This window comes from Sus scrofa, chromosome 2, assembly GCF_000003025.6.
Source record: "Sus scrofa isolate TJ Tabasco breed Duroc chromosome 2, Sscrofa11.1, whole genome shotgun sequence".
NCBI classification, from domain to species: Eukaryota; Metazoa; Chordata; class Mammalia; order Artiodactyla; family Suidae; genus Sus; species Sus scrofa.
In genome coordinates this window covers 81,348,506-81,370,705 of record NC_010444.4, presented here as the reverse complement: position 1 = coordinate 81,370,705, position 22,200 = coordinate 81,348,506, and the positions used below count along the sequence as shown (strand labels likewise).

The 22,200-nt window shown below is 48.9% G+C and overlaps 1 protein-coding gene across 1 annotated transcript in view; it reads left to right on the top strand.

Moving 5' to 3' along the window:
• The window catches only part of CDHR2 (cadherin related family member 2), a 42,420-nt gene continuing 29,327 nt past the window's right edge, over nt 9,108–22,200 (top strand). The window contains exons 1-3 of the mRNA XM_013994874.2: nt 9,108–9,215; nt 21,535–21,601; nt 21,877–21,948. Coding sequence (XP_013850328.2) covers nt 9,114–9,215; nt 21,535–21,601; nt 21,877–21,948 — 241 coding nt within the window. The 5' untranslated portion in view covers nt 9,108–9,113. The remainder of the gene's footprint in view (nt 9,216–21,534; nt 21,602–21,876; nt 21,949–22,200) is intronic.

The window sequence follows — 22,200 nt, the reverse complement described above, 5'->3', positions numbered from 1 at the left end:
CCTTAACCACTAGGCTGTCAGGGAACTCCAGAAGTTTTTTTTTGTTTGTTTGTTTTAATTTTATTGGAGTATAGTTGATTTACAAAGTTGTGCTAGTTGTGCTAGTTTCAGGTGTATAGCAAAGTAAAACAATTATACGTATATCCATTCTTTTTCAGATGCTTTCCCCATATAGGTTATTATACAGTATTGAGTAGGTTACTCTATGCTATTGTAGTACATCCTTTTTACCCATCTATTTAATTTAATTAATTTATTTACTTAGGGCCACACTTGTGGCATATGGAAGTTCCCAAGCTAGGGGTCCAATCAGAGCTGCAGCTGCTGGCCTACACAACAGCTCACAGCAACACCAGATCCTTAACCCACTGAGCAAGGCCAGGGGTCGAACCTGCGTCCTAATGGAGCTAATCAGATTCGTTAATCCCTGAGCCAGGACGGGAATTCCCTAAATTCTTTTTTTTAAACCCATCTATTTTATATATAGTAGTGTGCATATGTCAGTTGCAGCTCCCTAATTTATCCCTCTCCCTACCATGTTTCCCCTTCAATAACCATAAATTTGGTTTCAAAATCTTTGAGTCTATTTCTGTTTTGTAAGTTGATTTGTATCCTCTTTTTTGATTCCACAGATAAGTGGTATCATATGAGGTTTGCCTTTCATTGTCAGACTTACTTCACTTAGTTTGATAATCTCTAGTGACATCCATGTTGCTGCAAACGACTCTTTCTTTTTTCATGGCTGAGTAGTATTCCGTTGTATATATGTACCTCATCTTCTTTATCCAGTCCTCTGTGATGGACATTTAGGTTGCTTCCATGTCTTGGCTATTGTAAATAATGCTGCAGTGAACACTGGGGTGCAAGTATCATTTTAAATTATGGTTTTCTCCAGAAACATGCCCAGGAGTGGGATTGCTGGACCATATGGTAGTTCTATATTTATTTAGTTTTTTAAGGAACCTCTGTACTGTTATCCATAGTGGTTGCACCAGCTTATATTTCCTTTTCTTCACACCCTCTCAGCATTTATTGTGTGTAGACTTTTGATGATGGACATTCTGACTGGTGTGAGGTGATACCTCATTGTAGTTTTGATTTGCATTCCTCTAATAATTAGTGATGTTGAACATATTTCTATGTTACTTTTGGCCATCTGTCTGTCTTCTTTGGAGAAATGTCTGTTTAGACCTTCTGACCATTTAAAAAGTTTTTTTTGTGTGTAAATCTGTATGAGATGCGTGTACATTTTGGAGATTAATCCCTTGTCAGTCACCTCATTTACAAAGATTTTCTCCCATTCTGTAGGTTGTTTTTTGTTTTGCTGATGGTTTCTTTTGTTGTGCAAAAGCTTTGAAGTTTAAGTAGGTCCCATTTATTTTTGTTTTTATTTTCATTACTTTAGGAGGTGGGTCAAAAAAATATTGCTGTGGTTTATGTCAAAGAGTGTTTGCCAGGAAGTTTGTATCTTTTGACTAACACCTGCCGGTTTCCCCCACCCCCCAGCTCCTGGCAACCACCCTTCTACAGTCTGTTTCTATGTGTATTCAACTTTTCTTGTTTTGTTTTGTTTCAAAGCCTTGATTTTATTTTTATATGTCACTTAGAAACTTAACAAAAATGACTATACCTTAGAACATTAAACCAGATTTCTATAGATTGAGACAGCATAACAATTGCAGATAACTTAAGAATGAACACAGAATCAAAGAATAAACCACAGTAATTGCACTAAACATTACACACATAATTGCGTAGTTTTAGAACTTATTTGCACAGTTAACACTGCCTAATACTTTATAAAATATATGCCTAGAACTAGGTTTCCTGGAAGTCACTGAGAAGCAAACAACTTAGTAACTATTCAGATTCTGTAGCAGTTCAAATGGAGGGTGTTGCCCACTTTATTATAGTGCTGTGATCAAATTTAAAGTGCCGTGTCAGCGTCATATATGTATTCAACTTAAAAAAAAAAATTCTGCATATAAGTGAGACCATGCAGTATTTGTCTTTTTCACTTAGCATGGTGTCTTCCAGGCCTATCCATGGGGTCACAAATAGGGAGATTTCTTTATTATTATTATTATTATTTTTATTTTTAGTGACTGCATAATGTTCCATTGTATGTATACTCACCACAACCACTGTTTCTTTATCCATTCATCCATTGCTATATGCTTAGGTTGTTTCCAGGTCTTGACTGTTGTGAATAATACTGCAGTGAACAGGTCTTTTTTTTTTTTCTTTTTAACCTGCTGGCTAGTTAGTATTTCATTGTATGAATTTACAGTAATTTTTGAAACCCAATCCTTTGAACCCATGACCCCTGAGTTCTAACCACCTTGGTCTTTCAGTTCCCCTAAGGGCCGGGTTCTTTCCACAGTGGGGCTTTGTCTATTTATTTTTTTTCTTTTCTGAAGCCGCACCTTCAGCATATGGAGGTTCCCAGGCTAGGGGTCTATCAGAGCTGTAGCCGCTGGCCTACACCACAGCCACAGAAACGCTGGATCTGAGCCACGTCTGCGAACTACACCACAGCTCACGGCAACACTGGATCCTTAACCCACTGAGTGAGGCAAGGGATCGAACCCACATCCTCATGGTTCCTAGTCGGATACGTTAACCACTGAGCCACAACGGGAACTCCCATACAGCGGGGCTTTGGACACACCTTCCCTCTGTCTGGGCCTCCCTTTCCTTTCCCTTGGCCTGGCCTACTGCTCTGTTCTCAGCCCTGGGGAGTAAGGATGCTCATTCCTACGGTGCCAGTGCCCACTGCCAATCCCATTGCCTGGACAAAGTGAACTTTCAGCCCCTGTCCGTTGAATAGACACAGAAGTGGCAGGCAGCCCCAAGAGGGCTGTGTGACACCAGGTCACATTCCTAGAGGGCTCAGAGGCCTGATCCATCTCAGAAAGCAGCCACATGTTATTTTACTTCCCCCTATTTTCCTATTTATTTTTTTTTCCGGCCACTCTGAAGCATATGGAGTTCCTGGGCCAAGGGTCAGATCCGAACTGACACTGCAGCTGAGGCAATACTGGATCCTCTAACCCAACCAAGTCTGGCTGGTGATCGAACCTGCATCCTGGTGCTGCAGAGACACCATGGATCCCATTGTGCCACAGTTGGAACTCCTCCCCCATTTTCCTGATGTGGAAACTGAGGCTCAGAAATGGAGAGTGGCTTGCCCTAGGGCCAAGGGACAAAGCTGGAGTGTGAACCCAGGTCCGCCTGGGCCTCAGTGCCTACCCAGGCTGCTGGTGGTGGGGAGTGATGGGAAGAGCCAGAAGGAAGGTTCTGGGAGATTGTCCCAGAGCAGAGAGGGGAAGCACGCCCTGGTGCTCCTGGGGGGGAGGGGGGCGGCTCTCAGCTCAATAAAACAAGTACAGTTGGAGCCATGGAGTGGAGGTCATGGGAGGAGGTGAGCTCCCCATCACTGCAGGCCTTGGCAGAACAGCCCCTTGGAAGGGGTCCTTCTTTGGAGGGAATGTGTGTCCTGGGATGGGGCTCAGAGGTCTGGGTGGAGGCAAGGAGTTGGTCTCATGGGTTCTTTCTGGGATGGGAGGCTGTGAGTCTCTGACACCAAGGGATTATTCTTGGGCTGGTCCCTCAGCTGTAAGACAGAGCGAAGAAGGAAACTTGTATTCTGCATGGCTGTGTGCACCACGATGGGATGACTGGCCAGTTGAGGAGGGACTGGACACATTCGTTGCAAAGAGCCACCCTCAGCCCAGGCTGTGCAGGTCCCCTCTGAAGCTGTGCACGGGGGCGTGGGGGTGGGGACTTCGTCTTGCAGATGAAGGGGCGGCTCAGAGATGAGTGACTTGCTGGACATCACACAGCTTGTCAAAGGCAAGCAAGGACTTGATTTCAACTTGATCATTTCTGAGCACACAGTGAGTGCGCACAGTAGGATGCCAGTAAAGACAAGCAATAAGAAGTTTTTCCGATTGAAACTTTTAAAAACCACATACCTGGAGTTCCCATCGTGGCACACTGGTAACGAACCTGACTAGTATCCATGAGGATGTGGATTTGATCCCTGGCCTTGCTCCATGGGTTAAGGGCCTGATGTTGCTGTGAGCTGTGGTGTAGGTTGCAGACGTGGCTTGGATCTGGCATTGCTGTGGTGTACGCCAGCAGCTACAGCTCCGATTCGACCCCTAGCCTGGGAACCTCCATATGCCGTGGGCATGGCCCTAGAAACAAAAAAAAAAAACAACCCCACACACCTGAGACAGTGGTTATGAAGGAACCATGATGTGTGTTGGAATTGCTACCTCCTGTGCACACATCTCTCACACTTTATCGAGTTACCTGATTAATCTTTAAGACAAACCTGTGGGTTGGATTCTGCTGTTGTGCCCATTTTACAGATGAGGACACAGAGGATCAGGGAGATGAACTCCCTTGCCCAAGGCCCCCAGCTGGTAAGTGGTGGAAAGATTAGGACCCAGATCAGCTGTGTCCACATTCTGGCCTCTTAGCCCTGCTTTGTCCATGGCCGCCCACCACTCCCTGAAGCTGGCTCTGGGCCTGATTCAGACCTGGATCATCACAGCCTAGAGCTCGGTGAGTTTCTTAGGTCACCTTGTGGCAGGCTCAGAGGTACCCCTTGACATGGGAAAGGCACCACCTGGTCACACCTGACTCATCCACATGCTGTCCAAAGGTCAAGGGAGGTCAGGACACACCCTGTGGGGGCCAGATCAGTGACTCAGAGCTGTTGGCCCCAGCGGTCAGAGCAGGGAGGAAGAGCTGGGGCTTAGGTTGGGGTCTGTCCTGCCTGGTTCTGTGCAGAGAGACCAGGCTACCTACCTTGGTCTGTGTTGGTTCTGGAGCCTGGAGCCTTGGGCAGACTTGCTACTCTTCCCACCAGTTAGGCTACCAGCAATCCCACCACACCACTACAAAACTAACAATCTGCAAGACTTTTCTCTGGTTGGGTACCATGCTCATGACTTTTAAGTGCATGACTTCATTTCATCCTCACCACCACCTTCTTTCTTTTCTTTTCCTTTTTTTTTTTTTTTTTTTTTGGCCATGGTGTGCAGTGACTTGATGTAGGATTTCAGCTGCCAGACCAGAGACTGAACCTAAGCTGCAGCTGTGGAAACATCGAATTCTAACCATTAGACCCCAGGAAACTCACCTCACCATCACCACCTTCAGAGGTAGGTTTCATATGTTACCCATAATTTACAGATGAGGAAATAGAGAGGTTCTGTAACTTGCCCTACTACAAATGAACTCAGCCTTTGACCCTGAACCTGATCTCTTAACAGCTACATTATAATCGTTATGATACACGCTGTCCAACCTCCTGCAGCATCCTTTCCTTGGAGACATACAAGGGGAAACAACTTTTATGTATTAGGAATTTTGCCATAGCTCCCAGATTCTGGCTCTCACTGTGTCTCTCTCTCTTTTTCTCTCTCTGTATGTATGTATGTTTGTTGGATGGATCCTGGAAACTTAATGGATCCCAGATCCTATTTCCTTTTTTGCCCTGCCTGCTGGGAAGCTCAGAACTCCATTCATGGCCCACCTTTGACACTTATCTGGAACTTCAAGGCTCATAAATATTTTGTGGACTCTATTCAGGCCTAAATTCTCATTTTTCTCATTTGTTTTCCTTTCATCCAGGTTTCTTTATCTTTTTAAGCTTGCAGTAGTACATATTTTTTCCAATTTTAAAAAATTGTGGTAAAATATTCATAACATAAAATTTCTCGTAACCATTTTCAGCTGTACAGTTCAGTGGTGTTAACTACATTCATATTGTTGTGCAAACATCACTGCCATCCATCTCCAGAACTCATTTCACTTTGCAAAACTGAGACTCATTAAACAGCTTTCCACTCCTCCCTTCCTCAGCCTCTGGTATCTGTCATTCTCCTTTATGTCTGTGATTTTCGGCTACTCTAAGCAGTTTCCATAAGTGGAGTCAGTTTTTGTCTTTCTGTGACTGGCTTGTTTCACTTAGGATAATGTCCTCAAGGTTCATCCATATTGTAGCTTGTGGAAGAATTTTTGTTGTTGTTGTTGTTGTTGTTGTTAGGGCTGCACCTGCTGCATATGGAGGTTCCCAGGCTAGGGGTCACATCCAAGCTGTATCCGCTGGCCTACACCACAGCCACAGCAACACCAAATCTGAGCCATGTCTGAGACCTGCTCCACAGCTCATGGCGAGGGTGGATCCTTAACCCACTGAGTGAGGCCAGGGATCAAACCTGTGTCCTCATGGATGCAAGTCAGATATGTTTCTGCTGAGCCATGATGGGAACTACTCCTCCTTCCTTTTTAAGGCTAACTAGTAGTCTACTGTATGTATAAGCCACATTTTGCTTATCCATTCATCTGTCAGCAGACATTTGAGTTTCTTCCATGTTTTAGCTGTTGTTAATAATGCTGCTCTGTACATGGATGTACATACAGCATATATATATATATATATGTATACACACACATGCTATGCCTGCAGTGTATGGACGTTCCTGGGCCAGGGAGTGAACCTGCACCACATCAGTGACCCAAGCTGCTGCAGTGACAATGCTGGATCATCAGCCTGCTAGAGAGAGTTAGCAGAGAGCTCCATGCAGCATGTATATTTTGATAATCTGTTTTAAATTGGGGGGTTTGGGAAACAAACATCCTATTAAAGTGCCTGGCATATAATAACTACCTGGTACATTTATCAATTGAGCCTAAGTCAAATGTGGCGCCTGCCCATGAGGAGAGGGCCACCCAGGATGACAACAAGGCAGTCAGCCTGTGTCCTGAGCAAGTTGCGGACTCACTGCCCTGGGTGCCCAGACAGTTGGTGGGTGGGGTCCATGCTCTGTGCCAGGGTCCATGCCAGGAACAGTATCTCAATGATCTGGTTTTATCCTTACAAGGATCCTATGAAGTAAGTAATACTATTTTCTCCAAGTTATGAATACGAATATCTGATATCATGCTATGGGGAGAAGTGGAGATTCCAGGAGGCTTAATGGGGAGGTGGCCAAGCCAAGTTCAAACTCTGTCTTCTCTTACCTTAACTCTATCTGTGCCCCTTCCTTAGGCATCTGGATGGAGTGGTGTAGGGGCGGGAAAATTTCCTTCCTTGAGGGGCATTGTAGTCAGGACAGACTAATTCAACCAGACCTAGCAGAAAAAGGAATGTATTGATTCAATAACTGAAGAGTCTGATGGTGGATGGCTTCAGGCATGGCTACATCCAGGGGCTCACACAAAGTCATGAAGAATCCATGGTGTCTCCATTACTTAGCCCTGCTTTACTTGGTCTTAGATTATTTCTCAGTAGACTTTTCTGTCATGGGAGTAAGACAGACAGCTGTCAGCAGTCACTTTCTCACAGCTTGGACATCCTAGTAGAGAAGAATGAGGTTCTCACTCTCAACAGTTCCAACTCAATCCTTTATTTGATTCCCATTGGTTCTAACTGGCACAGCTTTGGTCACATGTTCAAGCCAGAACCAGCAGCTCTGGGGGAGGGGGGCAGTGCTGTGTAGGACTGTCCAGGCCTAATCGCATGCTCTCCATGGGGTAAGGTGGGGGGAAGGTAAGGAAGTTCCCCAGAGGAAAATTTGGGGTGTTGTTAACAGGGAAGTGGGGAGAGCTGCTGAGCAGCTGGGTCAGGGGGTGGGCAGAGGGACGTGTGGAGGAAGCCCCACTGGGCGAGGAGAAATAGGGAGGGCTGAGGCAAGCAAGGACCCTTCCCTCATCTCAGGGCATTGGTGCTGTGGTCAGTGTTGATTTCTGGCTTATGGCCACACCCTCTCTGAACCCTATGATCCCTCTTTGTAGCGTGGGCATGATCACAACGGTACCTGCCTTTCCTGGGTGATGTCAGGCATTAGAGAGACCACAGCTAAAAGCAAACAGTAGGTGCTCAATAAATGCTGGTTCCTTGGGAGCTCCTGTTGTGGCTCAATGGGTTAAAAACCTGACTAGTATCCATGAGGATGTGTTTTTTGTTTGTTTGTTTTTTGTCTTTTTTGCCATTTCTTGGGCCGCTCCTGTGGCATATGGAGGTTCCCAGGCTAGGGGTCGAATCAGAGCTGTAGCCGCCGGCCTACGCCAGAGCCACAGCAACGTAGGATCCGAGCCGCGTCTGCAACCTACGCCACAGCTCACGGCAACGCTGGAACCCTGACCCACTGAGCAAGGGCAGGGATCAAACCCGCAACCTCATGGTTCCTAGTCAGATTCGTTAACCACTGCGCCACGACGGGAACTCCCGAGGATGTGTTTTTGATCCCTGGCCTCCCTCGGTGGGTTAAGGATCTGGCGTTGCCGTGAGCTGCAGTGTAGGTCACAGATATGGCTCAGATCTGGTGTTGCTGTGGCTGTGGTGGAGGCCGGCAGCCACAGCTCCAATTTGATTGACCCCTAGCCCAAGTACTTCCATACGGCATGAGTGGGGCCCTAAAAAGCTAAAAAAAAAAAAAAAAAAAAAAAAAAAGCTGATTCCACTCCTCTCAGGAGGTACAAGGACATCCTCCCCCAGGATTTCCCTGGACCTGCCAGTGCATCTGCATCTCGTGATCTCTTTTTGCTGCTCCAGGCCTCACCCAGTGTCCATCTTGGGCTGGGTGTCTCCCTGTCTACCCTAGTGGGTCCCTGGTTAGGGAGGACCCAGCGCCCCATGGTCCAGATGCAGGCAGCATGGCCAACCTGGAGGTGGATGAGCCCGGGGGAGGGTAGAGACCCTCTGAGGGCTTTACTCCTCTGTGAAGACCTCATGTTTGAGGGTTACCCTATTTTTCTAGTTCCCTCCCTCACCTGTTTCCTTTTGTACCTGCCTCACAGGTCCTCTTCCATTGAGGAATCTTATAGCAGGGAGAGGATGGAGGGCCCAGATGTTGCCCTCCTGGCCTCCTGCCCGCCGCAGGGCTGGGCCTGATTCCCACGTCCCCAGGGCCCAGCTTGGCCAGGCCCTGATGCCTGTGGTCTAGGTCTCCAGACCTGGAAGCCTGGGGCTGTGGCGTTGGTCTGGCCCTCCTACCTGCTCCCCAGCTGTGGCCAGGGCCTCCTGAGGAGTTGTTCCCATCCTGGGAGGTGTGGTCTCTGTCACGGTTAATGATTGCTCAGGGGAGGCGGAGATGGTGCCAAAGTCTGCTGGCCGCACCACCGCCAGCCCAGACAGTGCCCACCTGTGCTGGCGGCGCCCATCCTCTGCCTCCGGGACCCCTTCTGGGGCGCAGGTAGGGATGGCACAGTTCTTCTGCAGCAGGGGCGGGGGTCTCTTGGCCAGGAATCGGGACCCAGTGGGGTCACTGGGGCCAAGGCGAGCTTTAGCAGGCGGAAGGGAGGGCCGTCCCTCGCCAGTTGGGTGGAAGCGCTGGATGGAGGGAGCGAGCACTGGGGCTGGGCTGGGAGGACCTGGAGTGAGTCCCAGACTGGCCTAAAGGCCTCAGTTTCCTCTGTGGTGTGAGGCTAATGATACCCATTCCCAAGTTTCCCAAGGCTTCTCTTCTAAGGCTTTGGGCAGTTTGGACCCACCACGAATTCTTCCCGGAATAGCAGGGAGGCAGGTCCCCTGGAGAAATGAGCTTACCTGCCTTGGCTCCTTTCACAGGAAGCCTGAGGGGGTGACGACAGGTTGGCTGAGCCTGGGGGCCCCAGAGCTCAAGGAGAAAGGACTGTGCTCCAGTTCCAACTGCTTGAGTTCAGACCCCAGCTCTATCCTGGCTTTGGGTGGGCTCCATCACTCTTTCAGGCCTCAGTTTCCTCATCTGGAGAATGGGGATGATTGACAGGACAGGAAAGACGCTGGAGCGCCCTGAAGCAGTTGGGCCTGTGGTCAGCGATGGAGTCCAGTGCCTCCTCGGGCAGCACTAGGAAATTTCCAGCTGGGACTCACCCCAGGCTAGCCCCCAGCTCTGGCACATTCTCCGGCTCCGACATGTCTCTGCCTTGGGGTACCAAGTGGAAAATCGGCTGAGAGCTGGGCCAGGCCTGGGCCTCTTCCTGAGGCAGATACTGCTGGGTTGGGGCACTAGATACAAAACAGAGGCCCAGGGAACACTGATAGAAACAGGTCATGACCAGTGTGTGACTCTTATCTGCACCCTGTTTCCCAGCCGGGAAACTGAGGCCCAGAGAAGGTAAGGGCTTGCCTGGGTGGCACAGCAAGTAAGTAAAATGCTGCAATTTGAACCCAGGACCATTTGATTCAGGATCTGCCTGCCAGGGAAGCAGCCTGGGGCTGGGGCTGGAGGGGCCCCTAGGCCCTGGTGGAGTCAAGTAGAACCCAGACCAGGGCTTGCCCAGGGGCTCTGGGCTTGGGAGCCAGTCTGGGTCTAACGCTCTGCCCTTTTCTCTGGGGCATCCCTTTCTGAGCCTCGGTTTCCTCACCTGGACTCTAGAATGATCATTCCTACAGCTGGGAAACAACTGTGAGAAGTAAACAAGAAAGCGGAAGTGAGAGTCTGGCCATTTGGAGATGGTGGTGATAGCTGGTGGCTGAGCCTGCCCGTGGGGTTCCTGTGGGTGAGGAGGGCTGCCTGGGCTGGCTTGAGGTCCCCATTCCTGGTCCCTCCATTCCCGGTCCCTCCAAATTCTAGAAAGTTTTGGAGCTGTGGGCTGTGGCTGCTGTAGGGGGTGAGGTACACCTCTTCCCAACTGTCAAGACTCCCAAGGGCCTGCGTGTCCCATGGGGTGGGGGCTGGAGCCCCTCTAATCTAATTCATCTCAGCATCCTTTTTGACCCTTCCCCAAGCACTTTTTGAGGGTAGGGAAAGGGAGGGAGCTTGGAAAGGGGGATTGGGGGAAAAGAAACTAATTTCTAGAATGTAGATAGATTGTCCCATTTTTCAGAAGGCAAACTGAGAGGCAGCGAGGAAGAAGGAAGAGCTGCAGGATTCAGCCATGTGGTGACTGGGGGATGCTGGAGAAGGCCATGTCTCCTTCACTCCCAGGCCTCCCCAGTCCAGCCCATGGGAACTCCAGGTTCACTTCCTGTTCACTGGTGCTTGCCCTGTCCCCTGCCCCTGCTGGGGTGCCGGGAGCTTAGGAGCTGGAGGAGGGGCCACCAACATGTGAACTTGGCTCCACACCTGACCTGGCCTTGGAGGGTAGAGAGAATTTGCATGTATACAGGAGACTGGGGAAGGTGCTCTGGACAGAGGGGCGGGCATATGCAAATGTATGGAGGCAGGAAAACAGGGTGTGCCCTGAGGCCATGGGGGGAAGAAAGGCTTGGGTGGGAAGAGACCCAGCACCTGGGAGGCCCTGGCTGGCCAGGTGGAGAGATGGAATGTATGTTCCACAGCCAGCGGAAGCCATGGCAGAGGTTTGAGCCAGGGAGTGGCTGAGCCTGGTGACGTGGGAGGGCTCCCTGGTGGGGCAGGTTCAGCCTGTGCCTTCGCCACCTCACATGGGCTCTGTGCGTTTTTCTCAGATGACGGAAGCCAGAGGATGACACTCTGGACTGTAGAACTTTGGCCTTATTATGATCAAATGAGTGTGTGTTTATAAAAGTCTCCATGACAAGGAGGCAAGATTGCATGAAACCCAGGCCGAGGGAAGAGTTCTTTACAGGGAGGTGGACGGGTGGCGTCCCGGCTCTGCCCCGTCTGGTGTGGGCTGTTGGGCAAGGCCCTGAGCATCCCTGGGACTCAAGTCTAAAGGGATTGACAGCTCTCTCTTCCTTCCCTGGGGGATGGTGAGGGCCCGAGGCAGGAGACAGACTGTTTGTGCCTTGTACAAAACATAAAAGTCATCATGCTGGAGATCCCACTGTGGCTCAGCAGCTTATGAAATCGAATAGTATCTGTAAGATGCGGGTTTGATCCCTGGCTCTGCTCAGTGGGTTAAGGCTCCAGTGTTACCATGAACTGTGGTGTAGGTTGCAGCCACGGGTCAGACCTGGCATTGCTGTGGCCATGGTGTAGGCCAGCAGCTGTAGCTCCTATTCAACCCCTAGCCTGGGAACTTCTGTATGCTGCAGGTGCAGCCCTGTAAAAATGAAAAAAAATAAGGTCATCATGCTGCCCTGAGTCAGGGTCAGCCACCCTCCTGAGGCCCCTGAGAATGGGAGGGGGGAGTCAGAAGAAACCTCAATGAGTGAGGAGCAGAGCTGGGTGTGGGAAGGGAGCCTAGAAATGAAGCCGCTGGTTAAGACTTTTCTGCCACCACCTCTGCCCTGGGCACTCTGCACAGTCTGTGGGGAGAGTCTGGGGCCAAAGGGGAAAAGGAAACCAGAAGCCTGGAAGGAGAGAGCAGGTGTCCTGCTCTGGGTTCTGATCCCATTACTGACTGGGTTGTGGCCCTTACTGTTTCGGGACCGCAACATGCTGAGGACCCGGTGGTAATGGGTGCAAAGTTCCAGTCACAGCGAGCGGCCGTCCTGGCCGGCTCCCTTCCCCTTGGGACCAGATCCCAGGGCAGGAGTCTCCTGTCTTCCCAGCTACACTTTGACTCAGTGAGGAGGGCTCCTGGCAAACCTTCAGCAGCACACTCAGTGACTGATTGCTTCGTGGCTGCTGATTCCTCTCTAAAGGAACAGAGGCAAGAGAGCAAAAGAAGTGAGGGGGTTAGGTTCAAGACCACACCCCAAGGGGGTGCCAGGGCTAGCTGCCTCTGGCCAGTATTAAGTGCCCTGAATTTTGCTCACAGTGGAAGCCAGAAGCCTAATGGCATCAACATTGCCCAACTCCATCTGCATCTCCACTGTCAGCCCAGCTGCATCATCATCTCCACCCCACAACCATCACTGCCATCAGCATCATCTGCACCCCAACCCTCATCATCACAGACATTACCGTTGGGTCCATCCCCACCTCATCCCCACCACCATCACCGCTTCCATCCCCTCTGCCATCCCTACCCCAACCCACCTGCCATCCCTGTCCCCAACTCGCCTCCACAACCTCAGTCACTGGACTGCCTCAGTCCCTCACTACTCTGGACCCCAACTCCATCATGCCAGCACCTGCCACAGCACCACTGCCCCACCCCCAACAGCATGATCTTCATCTCACTGAGGACTGTGGCTCAGCACATGATTCTTTTAATTCCTCCCAAGAAAACAGGTCCATCTGCATTTCCCAACCTGGCTGAGCATATAGCTCTGCAGTCCACATGTGGGCTGTTCCCAGCTTTCACCTTTGGGGACCTTGGCAAGCCAGCAGTTTTCATGGGCACTTCCCAAGGGCACTGGCTAGAGTCCCACTGCAGGTAATGACCCAGAAATACAGTCCATAGTGTCATCCACACACAGCTCTGGCCTGTTCCTGACCTCTGCCCTCAATCTCAGGGCATGGCAGGATGATGGGCACAAGGCAGAGACGGGAGCAGTTTCCATGGTGATTGCACTGTGATGAGCAGTCCTCGGTGAGGATAACCCCACAAGATGCAGAAAGAAGGGATTCGTATTTGCCGAGCACCTGCTGTGTATTAGCACTGAGCTGGCACATCCCATTCTCATTCACTTCTCCCACCACCGCCCCACCAACAGGCTCAGGGAAGGGCAGTGAATTACCCAGCTCTGCCGCTTCTAAGCTCTGTATACTTGACCAAGGCTCTTCACCTCTCTGAGCTTTAGTTTTCCCATCTGTAAAGTGGGTATAATGCTCCTATCCTGAGGCGCTCTTGTGAGTGTTAAAAAATGCCCAGGCCAGTGTCTGGCGTGTAGTCGGTGTTCCTTTCACTGCAGCTATTCCTGTTAATGTCTAACGGCTGCAAAATGTTATGCTGAGGGCTTGGCTGTGTCTTTCTTAACCATTCGCCTGTGCGTTCCATGTGTAAATTACTTCTGTTTCCCAAGGTTAGAAGTAGTCGCTTGTGATGAACTACTTTCTGCAAAAAGAGTTTCTTGATTTTAAGTTACTTGGATTAACAGGTCAAAGAGGACAAATGATTTAAAGATTTTGGTTCCACAGCTGAACTGGGGTTTTTCCTCTCCTGCTGGGGTCCTGGGGGACGGGGAGAACTGCCCCCTTTGCTCTGTGCACAGGAGAGACCAGGTCTTCAGGCTCGAGAGGCTGGGTTTGAATCCCATTCACTTCTAGTTGTGAGATCCTCAGCGGATCACTCTGAGCCCCAGCTTCCCTGTATGTAAAATGGGTTGCTTCAGAGAAAAATTATGTGAATTCCAAACATCCCGCCTCCAAAATATATTTCTATTCTTGCCTCTTCTCGCCAGCGCTGCTGCCACCATTTCAGCACACTGGCACACAGCAGCTGGAGAGACTTTTTTTTTTTTTTTCTCTTTTGACTGCCCCATGGCATGTAGAATTCCCAGGCTAGGGATCAGATCCGAGCCACAGTTGGGACCTATGCTGCACCTGTGTCATGTTGCCGATCCCACTGCACCACAGTAAATTAACTTGGTCACTCCCCTGCTTAAAACACTGAAATGACCTTCTATTTTTCTTAGAATAAAACAAACCATCATTGGAGCTCCTGTTGTGGCTCAGCAGTAACAAACCTGGCTAGTAAACATGAAGATGTGGGTTTGATCCCTGGCCGTGCCCAGTAGGTTAATGATCCACCCTTGCCATGAGCTGTGGTGTAGGTCACAGACTTGGCTCAGATCTGGCATTGCTGTGACTGTAGCGTAAGACGGCAGCTGCAGCTCCAGTTCGACCCCCTAGCCTGGGAACTTATATATTCCTCAGGTGTGGCCCTAAAAAGACAAAAAACAAAAATAAAAACAAAGCATCCTCACCATGTCTTACAGGGCCCAGCATGATCTGGCCCTTGAATACTTCTCTAACCTTACCTCCCACGCTTCTCCCCTCTGTCCCTGTGCCCCAGCCGCACAGCCCCTCTTTCAATTCCTGGTATGCACCTGGTTCTGACTTGGGGCCATAGTTTGTATTATCTGTACAACCTGAAAGAACCCTATAACAGTGTTTGAACTATCAAAGTAACATGGGGATTTAATTGTAAACATTCCAAATAACACTGTAAGGTTTAGAACAAAAAACATCCTCTGACTTGCTTCTTCCCATGTTTTTGTTTGATTTGGTTTGGGTTTCTCAGTGTCTGCCACTCATGTTCAGGTTTCCATGACTGAATGTGTTTGCCAATTTCCGTGGTGTAAATGCTTCCATCCCAGCTGCTTTCAAGCTGCGACCAAAATGCCAACCAGTTTGCAAAATTCCTGAAATGATGGCAGTTTTCACTATAGCTCTGGCTTGCTGCTGCATCTGTCTTTCCTTCAACATCTGCCACTGGGGCAGGCCTCAGCAGGGAATGCTCATCTTCAGGTAGAGGGACCATTTCAGGATGCCTCATATGCATGGCTTACTTACATGGGTGGGTGTTGGCTATCAACTGGGAGCTCGACTGTGCTGTGGGTCAGGGGCTTTGTTCTCCACACAAACTTCTTCACGGAGTTGCTTTGGCTTCCTTACAGCATGGCTGTGAGTCCCAAGAGTGAATGTATGAAGAGGTAGAAAGCAGAAACTCCCACTATCTTGAGGCCTCAGCCTAGAAACTGGCACAGCATCTCCAGTGCCACATTCTGTTGATCAGTCTCAGGGCCTGCCCACATGTCTTAAGTGTAAAACCTGCGGGATTTTAATTTTAATTTTATTTTTTAATTTAAAATTAAAGTATAGATGATTTACAATGTTGTGCCCATTTCTTCTGTACAGCAAAGCGACTCAGTCATACATATCTGTACATTCTTTCTTAAATTTTCTTTTCCATCATGATCTGTCCAAGGAGATTGGATATAGTTCCCAGTGCTATACAGAAGGACCTTGTTTATTCATCCTAAATGTAATAGTTTGCAACTACTAACCCCAACCTCCCAGTCCATCCTACTCCCTCCTCTTTCCCTCTTGGCAAACACAAGTCTGTTCTCTATGTCTATGAGCCTGTTTCTGTTTTGTATTTTATTTTATTTTTAATTGAGGTATAGTTGATGTACAATATTCTATATGTTTCAGGTGTACAACACAGTGATTCACAATCTTTAAAGGGTGTACTCCATTTATAATTATTATAAAATGTTCGCTATATTCCCTGTGTTGAACAATATATCCTTATACTATATTTTATACCTAGTAGTTTGTGCTTAATCTCCTATCTTTATCTTGCCCCTCTCCACCTTTTTCTCCCCTCTGTAGCCACTAGTTCTCTATATCTGTGAGTCTGCTTCTTTTTTATTATACTCACTAGTTTATTTCTTAGATTCCACATACAAGTGATATCACACAGCATTTGTCTTTCTCTGTCTGATTTATTTCACTTAGCATAATTCCCTCTGCATCCACCTATGTTGTTGCAAATGGCAAATCTTCATTCTTTTTATGGCTGTGTAGTATTCCACAGTATACATACCACATCTTCCTTATTCATTCATCTGTTGATGGACACTTAGGTTGCTTCCATATCTTGGCAATTGTAAATGATGCTGCTATGAACATTGGAGTGCTGTATCTTTTTGAATTAGTGTTTTCATTTTCTTCCTATATACCCAGGAGTGGAATTGCTGCATCAGTGGCAGTTCTAATTTTTTTTTTTTTTTTTTGAGAAACCTCCATGCTGTTTTCCACAGTGGCTGCATAGATTTACATTCCCATCATCAGGAAAAGGGTTTCCTTTTCTCCACATCCTCACCAACATTTGTTATTTGTGATCTTTTTTTTTTTTTTTTTGTCTTTTTACTATTTCTTTGGGCCGCTCCCTCGGCGTATGGAGGTTCCCAGACTAGGGGTCGAATCGGAGCTGTAGCCACTGGCCAACACCAGAGCCACAGCAACACGGGATCTGAGCCGCGTCTGCAACCTACACCACAGCTCGCGGCAACGCCGGATCGTCAACCCACTGAGCAAGGGCAGGGACCAAACCCGCAACCTCATGGTTCCTAGTCGGATTCGTTAACCGCTGCGCCACGACGAGAACTCCGAGAACTCCGAGAACTCCGAGGAGAATTTTCTTTTTTTTAATATTGCTACTGTTATGTCAAAGTATGTTCTGCCTATTTTTTTTTTCTTTTCATTACCCTTGGCATATGGAAATCCCTCCGAGTCACAGCTGTGGCAACACTGGAATCTTTTACACACTGCTCTGAGCTGGGGATTGAACCTGCACCTCTGCAGTGACCAGAGCCACTGAGGTGGGATTCTTAACAACCCAGTGCGACAGTGGGAATGCTGCCTGTATTTTCTGCTAGGAGGTTTATGGTTTCCAGTCTTACATTTATGTTTCCCACCCACCCCCTGAGGCAAAATAGGAGCTACAGCTGTTGGCCTACGCCACAGCCATAGCCACAGCAACACAGGATATGAGCAGCATCTATGACCTACACTGCAGCTCACAGCAATACCAGATCCTTAACCCACTGAGGCCAGGGTTCGAACCCACAACCTCGTGGTTCCTAGTCAGATTCGTTTCTGCTGTGCCAACTCCGAGAAAATGTTCTAATTTCATTCTTTTTACATGTAGCTGTCCAGTTTTCCAAGCACCATTTATTGAAGAGACTATTTTTTTTCCCATTGTATATTCTTTTGGTTTTGTTTGTTTGTCTATTTGCTTTTTTAGGGCTGCATCCGAGATATATGGAATTTCCCAGACTAGGGGTTAAATTGGAGCACCAGCTGCTGACCTACACCATAGCCACAGCAACGTGGGATCTGAGCCATATCTGCGACCTACACCATAGCTCATGGCAACACTGGATCCTTAACCCACTGAGCAAGGTCAGGGATGAACCCACATCCTCATGGATACTAGTTGGGTTCATTAACTGCTGAGCCACAAAGGGAATTCCCTCTTGTGGTATTTTTGATTTATGGAGATGACTAAATGATGACCTGGAGAAGCTAAAGCCATTGAAGGAAGATTTCATTATTCACAGTTCCCTAGAGGAGAAAGATATTATTACTCACAGTTCCCTAGAGGAGGGCGTGTGCCACACCATGCAGGGCTACATGGGGAGGCACCAGGGTTGCTCAGAAGGCAGAAGGCTCCAGGCAAAAGCAGAGCCCAGAGCTTTTACTGCATTTTCCATGGGAAGAAAGGTGGGAAGGAGGCTGCAGGTTAAGTAGCTGACCAGGCTTAGGACTGGCTACTTGGAATAATTTTGGCAGGGTGTAGGGGTCATCCTTAGGATTATCCAATATGTGGCACTGGGGAGATACAGGGCAGCACCAAGTACATGGCTTGGTGTGTGAGAGTTGATCAAAGTGGCAGTTGGGGGCAAAGGCTAAGAATTGGTAGGTTCATGTATGAGAAGAGTGGTTGCTGGCAAGTCATTTGTTTTCTTTACGAATTAGCCAGTACTGAGACAGACAGTGTCTCCCAGGTCAGCCAGACCCCCAATATGTCCAAGCATCATAAAGTATCAAAATATCAAAAATAAAAACATGATAAATGCACCAGATTCAAGAGGAGCAGTGTTCATCTCTTGCTGGAAGGAGTGTCAAAAAGTCTTCATCTGTCTTTATCTGCCAGACTGCCTAAAGTAATGTACTTCTTTTTTTTTTTTTTTTTTTTTGTCTTTTTGCCTTTTTCTTGAGCCGCTCCCGTGGCATATGGAAGTTCCCAGGCTAGGGGTCTAATCGGAGCTGTAGCCGCCGGCCTACGCCAGAGCCATAGCAACGTGGGATCCGAGCTGCATCTGCGACCTACACCACAGCTCACAGCAACATCGGATCCTTAACCCACTGAGCAAGGGCAGGGATCGAACCCGCAACCTCATGGTTCCTAGTCAGATTCGTTAACCACTGCGCCACGACGGGAACTCCGTAATGCCCTTCTTTATACTCTCTCAATGTCCACATTCCCTTCCTTCAGAGCACTTAATGCAGTAGACAGGTAGTACTTTGCTTGTTTAGAGTCTGTCTTATTCACTAATCATGAGCTCAAGGAAGGCAGCACCTTGACTGTTACACCCACCATTGTATCCCTGGTGCTGGCAACAAGGTCTGGCACCTAGTGGATCATGGACATCCTGTAAGTATTTGTTAGGGGAATAAATGGATAAATCAGGGTACCCAACACATAGTAGGTCCTCAGGAAATAGCAGATATTTAAAATGACCAACCCTCTTGATGTCCCAGAAGATCTGGACAAAGTAGGGCATGGTCAACTCTGAGTTAGATGGGGAAGGCTCAGGCTAGAACTCTAGGGCAGGTAGAGACAAGCCAAGCCCAGAGGATGGTGGCCAAACTGGAGCCAGGGTCCCTCTGGCCATCTCGGGGACACTAACCAAGAAGGGCATGTGAGATGACCAAGGCTGGCAAGGGCAGAATCTGCGGCCCCCAGTGATAAAGAGGTCTAAGACAGAACTTTATTTCCTCCATGATAATAATTGCTGACATTTAATTTAATTTAATTTAATTTGCTCACTTAACCTTGAGCCAGGTACTGTGGAAGCCTCAGACAGACCCCATAGTGTAGGTGCTGTTGGTAGTCCCAATTTATAGGTGAGTGAATGGGGGCCCAGAGAGGTTAAGTTCCTTGCCCAAGATTACACAGGATTTGCACCATAGGCTTACCCCTCACACTCTGCCCCATCTCACAGGTGTTTCTCGCCAGGCCGCTGGGGTTACAGTGATTCACTGACGCACCCATTTGTTTGCTTCAGAATTGCCCCTTGGCTTGCCCTGAGCTCAGCCCTGGGCTGGTACCTGGGGTCACCGAGAGGAGTCAGGTCTGTACCTTGCCCTCCCCTCTCTCCTGATCTGGAGGGAAAGGCTGATCTGCAAAGAGGTAATGGACCCTGAGAGCTCCAGAGATCAGGCTAGAGTCTAAGCAGAGTCCTGTGAGCTCACGACAGGTGAAGGAGTCAGTTTTTCCTGCAGGAACATTGAGGGACTGTCTGGACAGAAGATGACCTTGGAGCTGCTCACAGGGCAGCAAAGTAGCATTCCAGAGAGAGGGAACTGCATATGCAAAATGAGGGAAAGTAGAGTGGATCAGTGGGCATGAGAAGTGTGAGGGAGTGAAGCAGGGAGTGATTAGAGGGGTGGCTGGGAAGGGTAAGTGGTGCTTATGGCCTGGATGGCCTGTGAGATGCCTTTTCATGCAATTTGGCAATGGGGAGCCACTGAAAGTTTTGGAACAGAGGCAGGAGGTCATTAGAGGGAGTGAGAGTGGATAATTTCAGTTGAGTGGATTGGATTAGAGAGCCAGAAGGAAAGGAGACCTTGGGGAAGGCTGAGTTGGGGAGGGAGGAAGGCCGCTCTGCAATGGAGTGAAATGTAAGAGATATAGGAAACGGATTGGATGTGGGACATTCAGGTGAAGGGTTGTCCCTGATGCAGGAACTGGGATGAGGGGTAGGTGGTATGAGGGAGAGGAGTTCTGCTTTTTGATGTGTTTCATGGTCAAGGTTCAGCTCTGGGAGCCATTTGGCTCCTCTGCTGTGGGTTGGGGGTCCCTCCTTCCTGGCTCTCCCAGAGCTTCAGAGCTGGGCTCCTCTGGAAGATGCCCCAGCCCTCACCTGTGCTGGGGCAAGAGGGGGAGCTGCCTGGGACCCAGCGAGGGTGCTTGGCAGCCACTGTGTTCCTTTGTGTGCTTTATAGCTTTAATTTATCTTTGGAAAAGTTAATGTATTCACTTAGCACAAAATCCAAAAGGTACAAAAGAGTGTGCAGTAAAAAGTCCTGCCTTATGGAATGATTACACAGATGCAAGCAGGCACATTTTCTTGACAGAGATCAAGGAACATTTGTGGAACTTATCTTGTTCTCCCCCTTGCTTTAGTATCACATATTAATTGTCTTTTGGGATGAAAGAGTCTTGGGGGTTCATATATCTCTTGATGATAATGAATTGAAGTCCCCCTTTCCTGGATGAAGGACAGATTGCAACATAAAATGATCAAGAAGACTGAGCCAGAGAGGGTTTTCCAAGGGTCCCTACTCAGCTCTCAATCAACAAGAGGAACACAGAGCCCTTCCCAAACTGACTTGACTAGAGACCCCTCCTGCTAGGGGCATCTTAGGGTTGGGAGAACACTTTGAGAAAGGCTGCAAAGGCTGATATTAATTATGTCAGAAAGTGGGACAAAGGGCCCTGCCTACCCACAGAGTCTCTGGATGTTCCTGGATGAGTCACAGTCCCTCCTAAGGCCTCTGAGTTTGAAGAATGCTATTAAATTGGACACTTCAAATAGGCAGGCAAGTGTAGTGGTTGAGGGATGAATTCTGGAGTCTTGTGTTTAGAGCATGGTCTTGCCATTGATTCTCTGTGTGGCCTTAGGCAAGCCCCTCTTTGCAGCCTCCTCATTGTTGTTGCAATAACAAGATTATGCCTCCAGTGTACTTGGATCCATGCCTTCTACACAGTGGGCACTGAACTCTGGGTCAAGTTCAGGGTCAGTGTCAGGCTGGGGCTCTAGACCAGGCTCAACTACCCTGTTCCTTCCTGCTGTGTCCCCTTTTGACTCCCCCTACCCTGGAACATCTAGCACATGGGTAGAACTTGATGGGGTCTTGGGGGAGCACCTTGAGTTACAGTGGTGAGTGGGCCTGGGTCAGCCCCAGACAAGTGGGGTTCAGCATAGTAGGGAGACCTGGGTATAGGTGCCCCCCCACCCTGATATCTTTCTTCCAACAGGTCCCTCCAGAAGTGATGGCGTGGCCGTGGCTTTCCTGCCTCTTGCTTCCTGCCCTCATAGTGTCTGGTGGGTACCTCCCCTCCCCAACCAGTGCAGCACTAACCTGGGGACCCTTGGCAGAATCCTCCGGACGTGGTGGGGGAGGGTGCTGCTTCATCAGCAAACACCAGTTCCTACAGTCCAGTCTCATGCTTGGTGGCCCTGGGAGGAATCTAGGCCAGAGCGTGTAAGCTGGGAGGAAGGTTGGCCAGTAGGACTGGCATGGGCTCCCATAGGGGCAGGTAGGAAGTCAGATTTTATGGAGGGAAGTCCCCATGTGTCAGCGCTCTGTGTCCCTACAGTGGCAGCCAATGTGGCCCCGACGTTCCTGTCCAACATGTCGGCAGTGACCCTGCCTGAGGATCTACCAGTGGGTGAGTTACCATCTCTGAGTCCAGACTGCGCCAAACCTTTACTCACAAGAGGGTCCCAGGGGCTCCCCCTGCGGGTTTGCTGCCCAGCCTTGCAGCTCCTTGGCTCATCATGGGGCAAAGGTGGCCTGAAGGGAGTTTGTTCCAAAAATTCGCTTTCTTCTTTTCAGCTTTTGGGTCAAGGGCCCTCATCTAGCATCAGATAATCAAGACTCACCCCAAGAGAACATTCTTCTCATTTCCCATCTCTCTTTC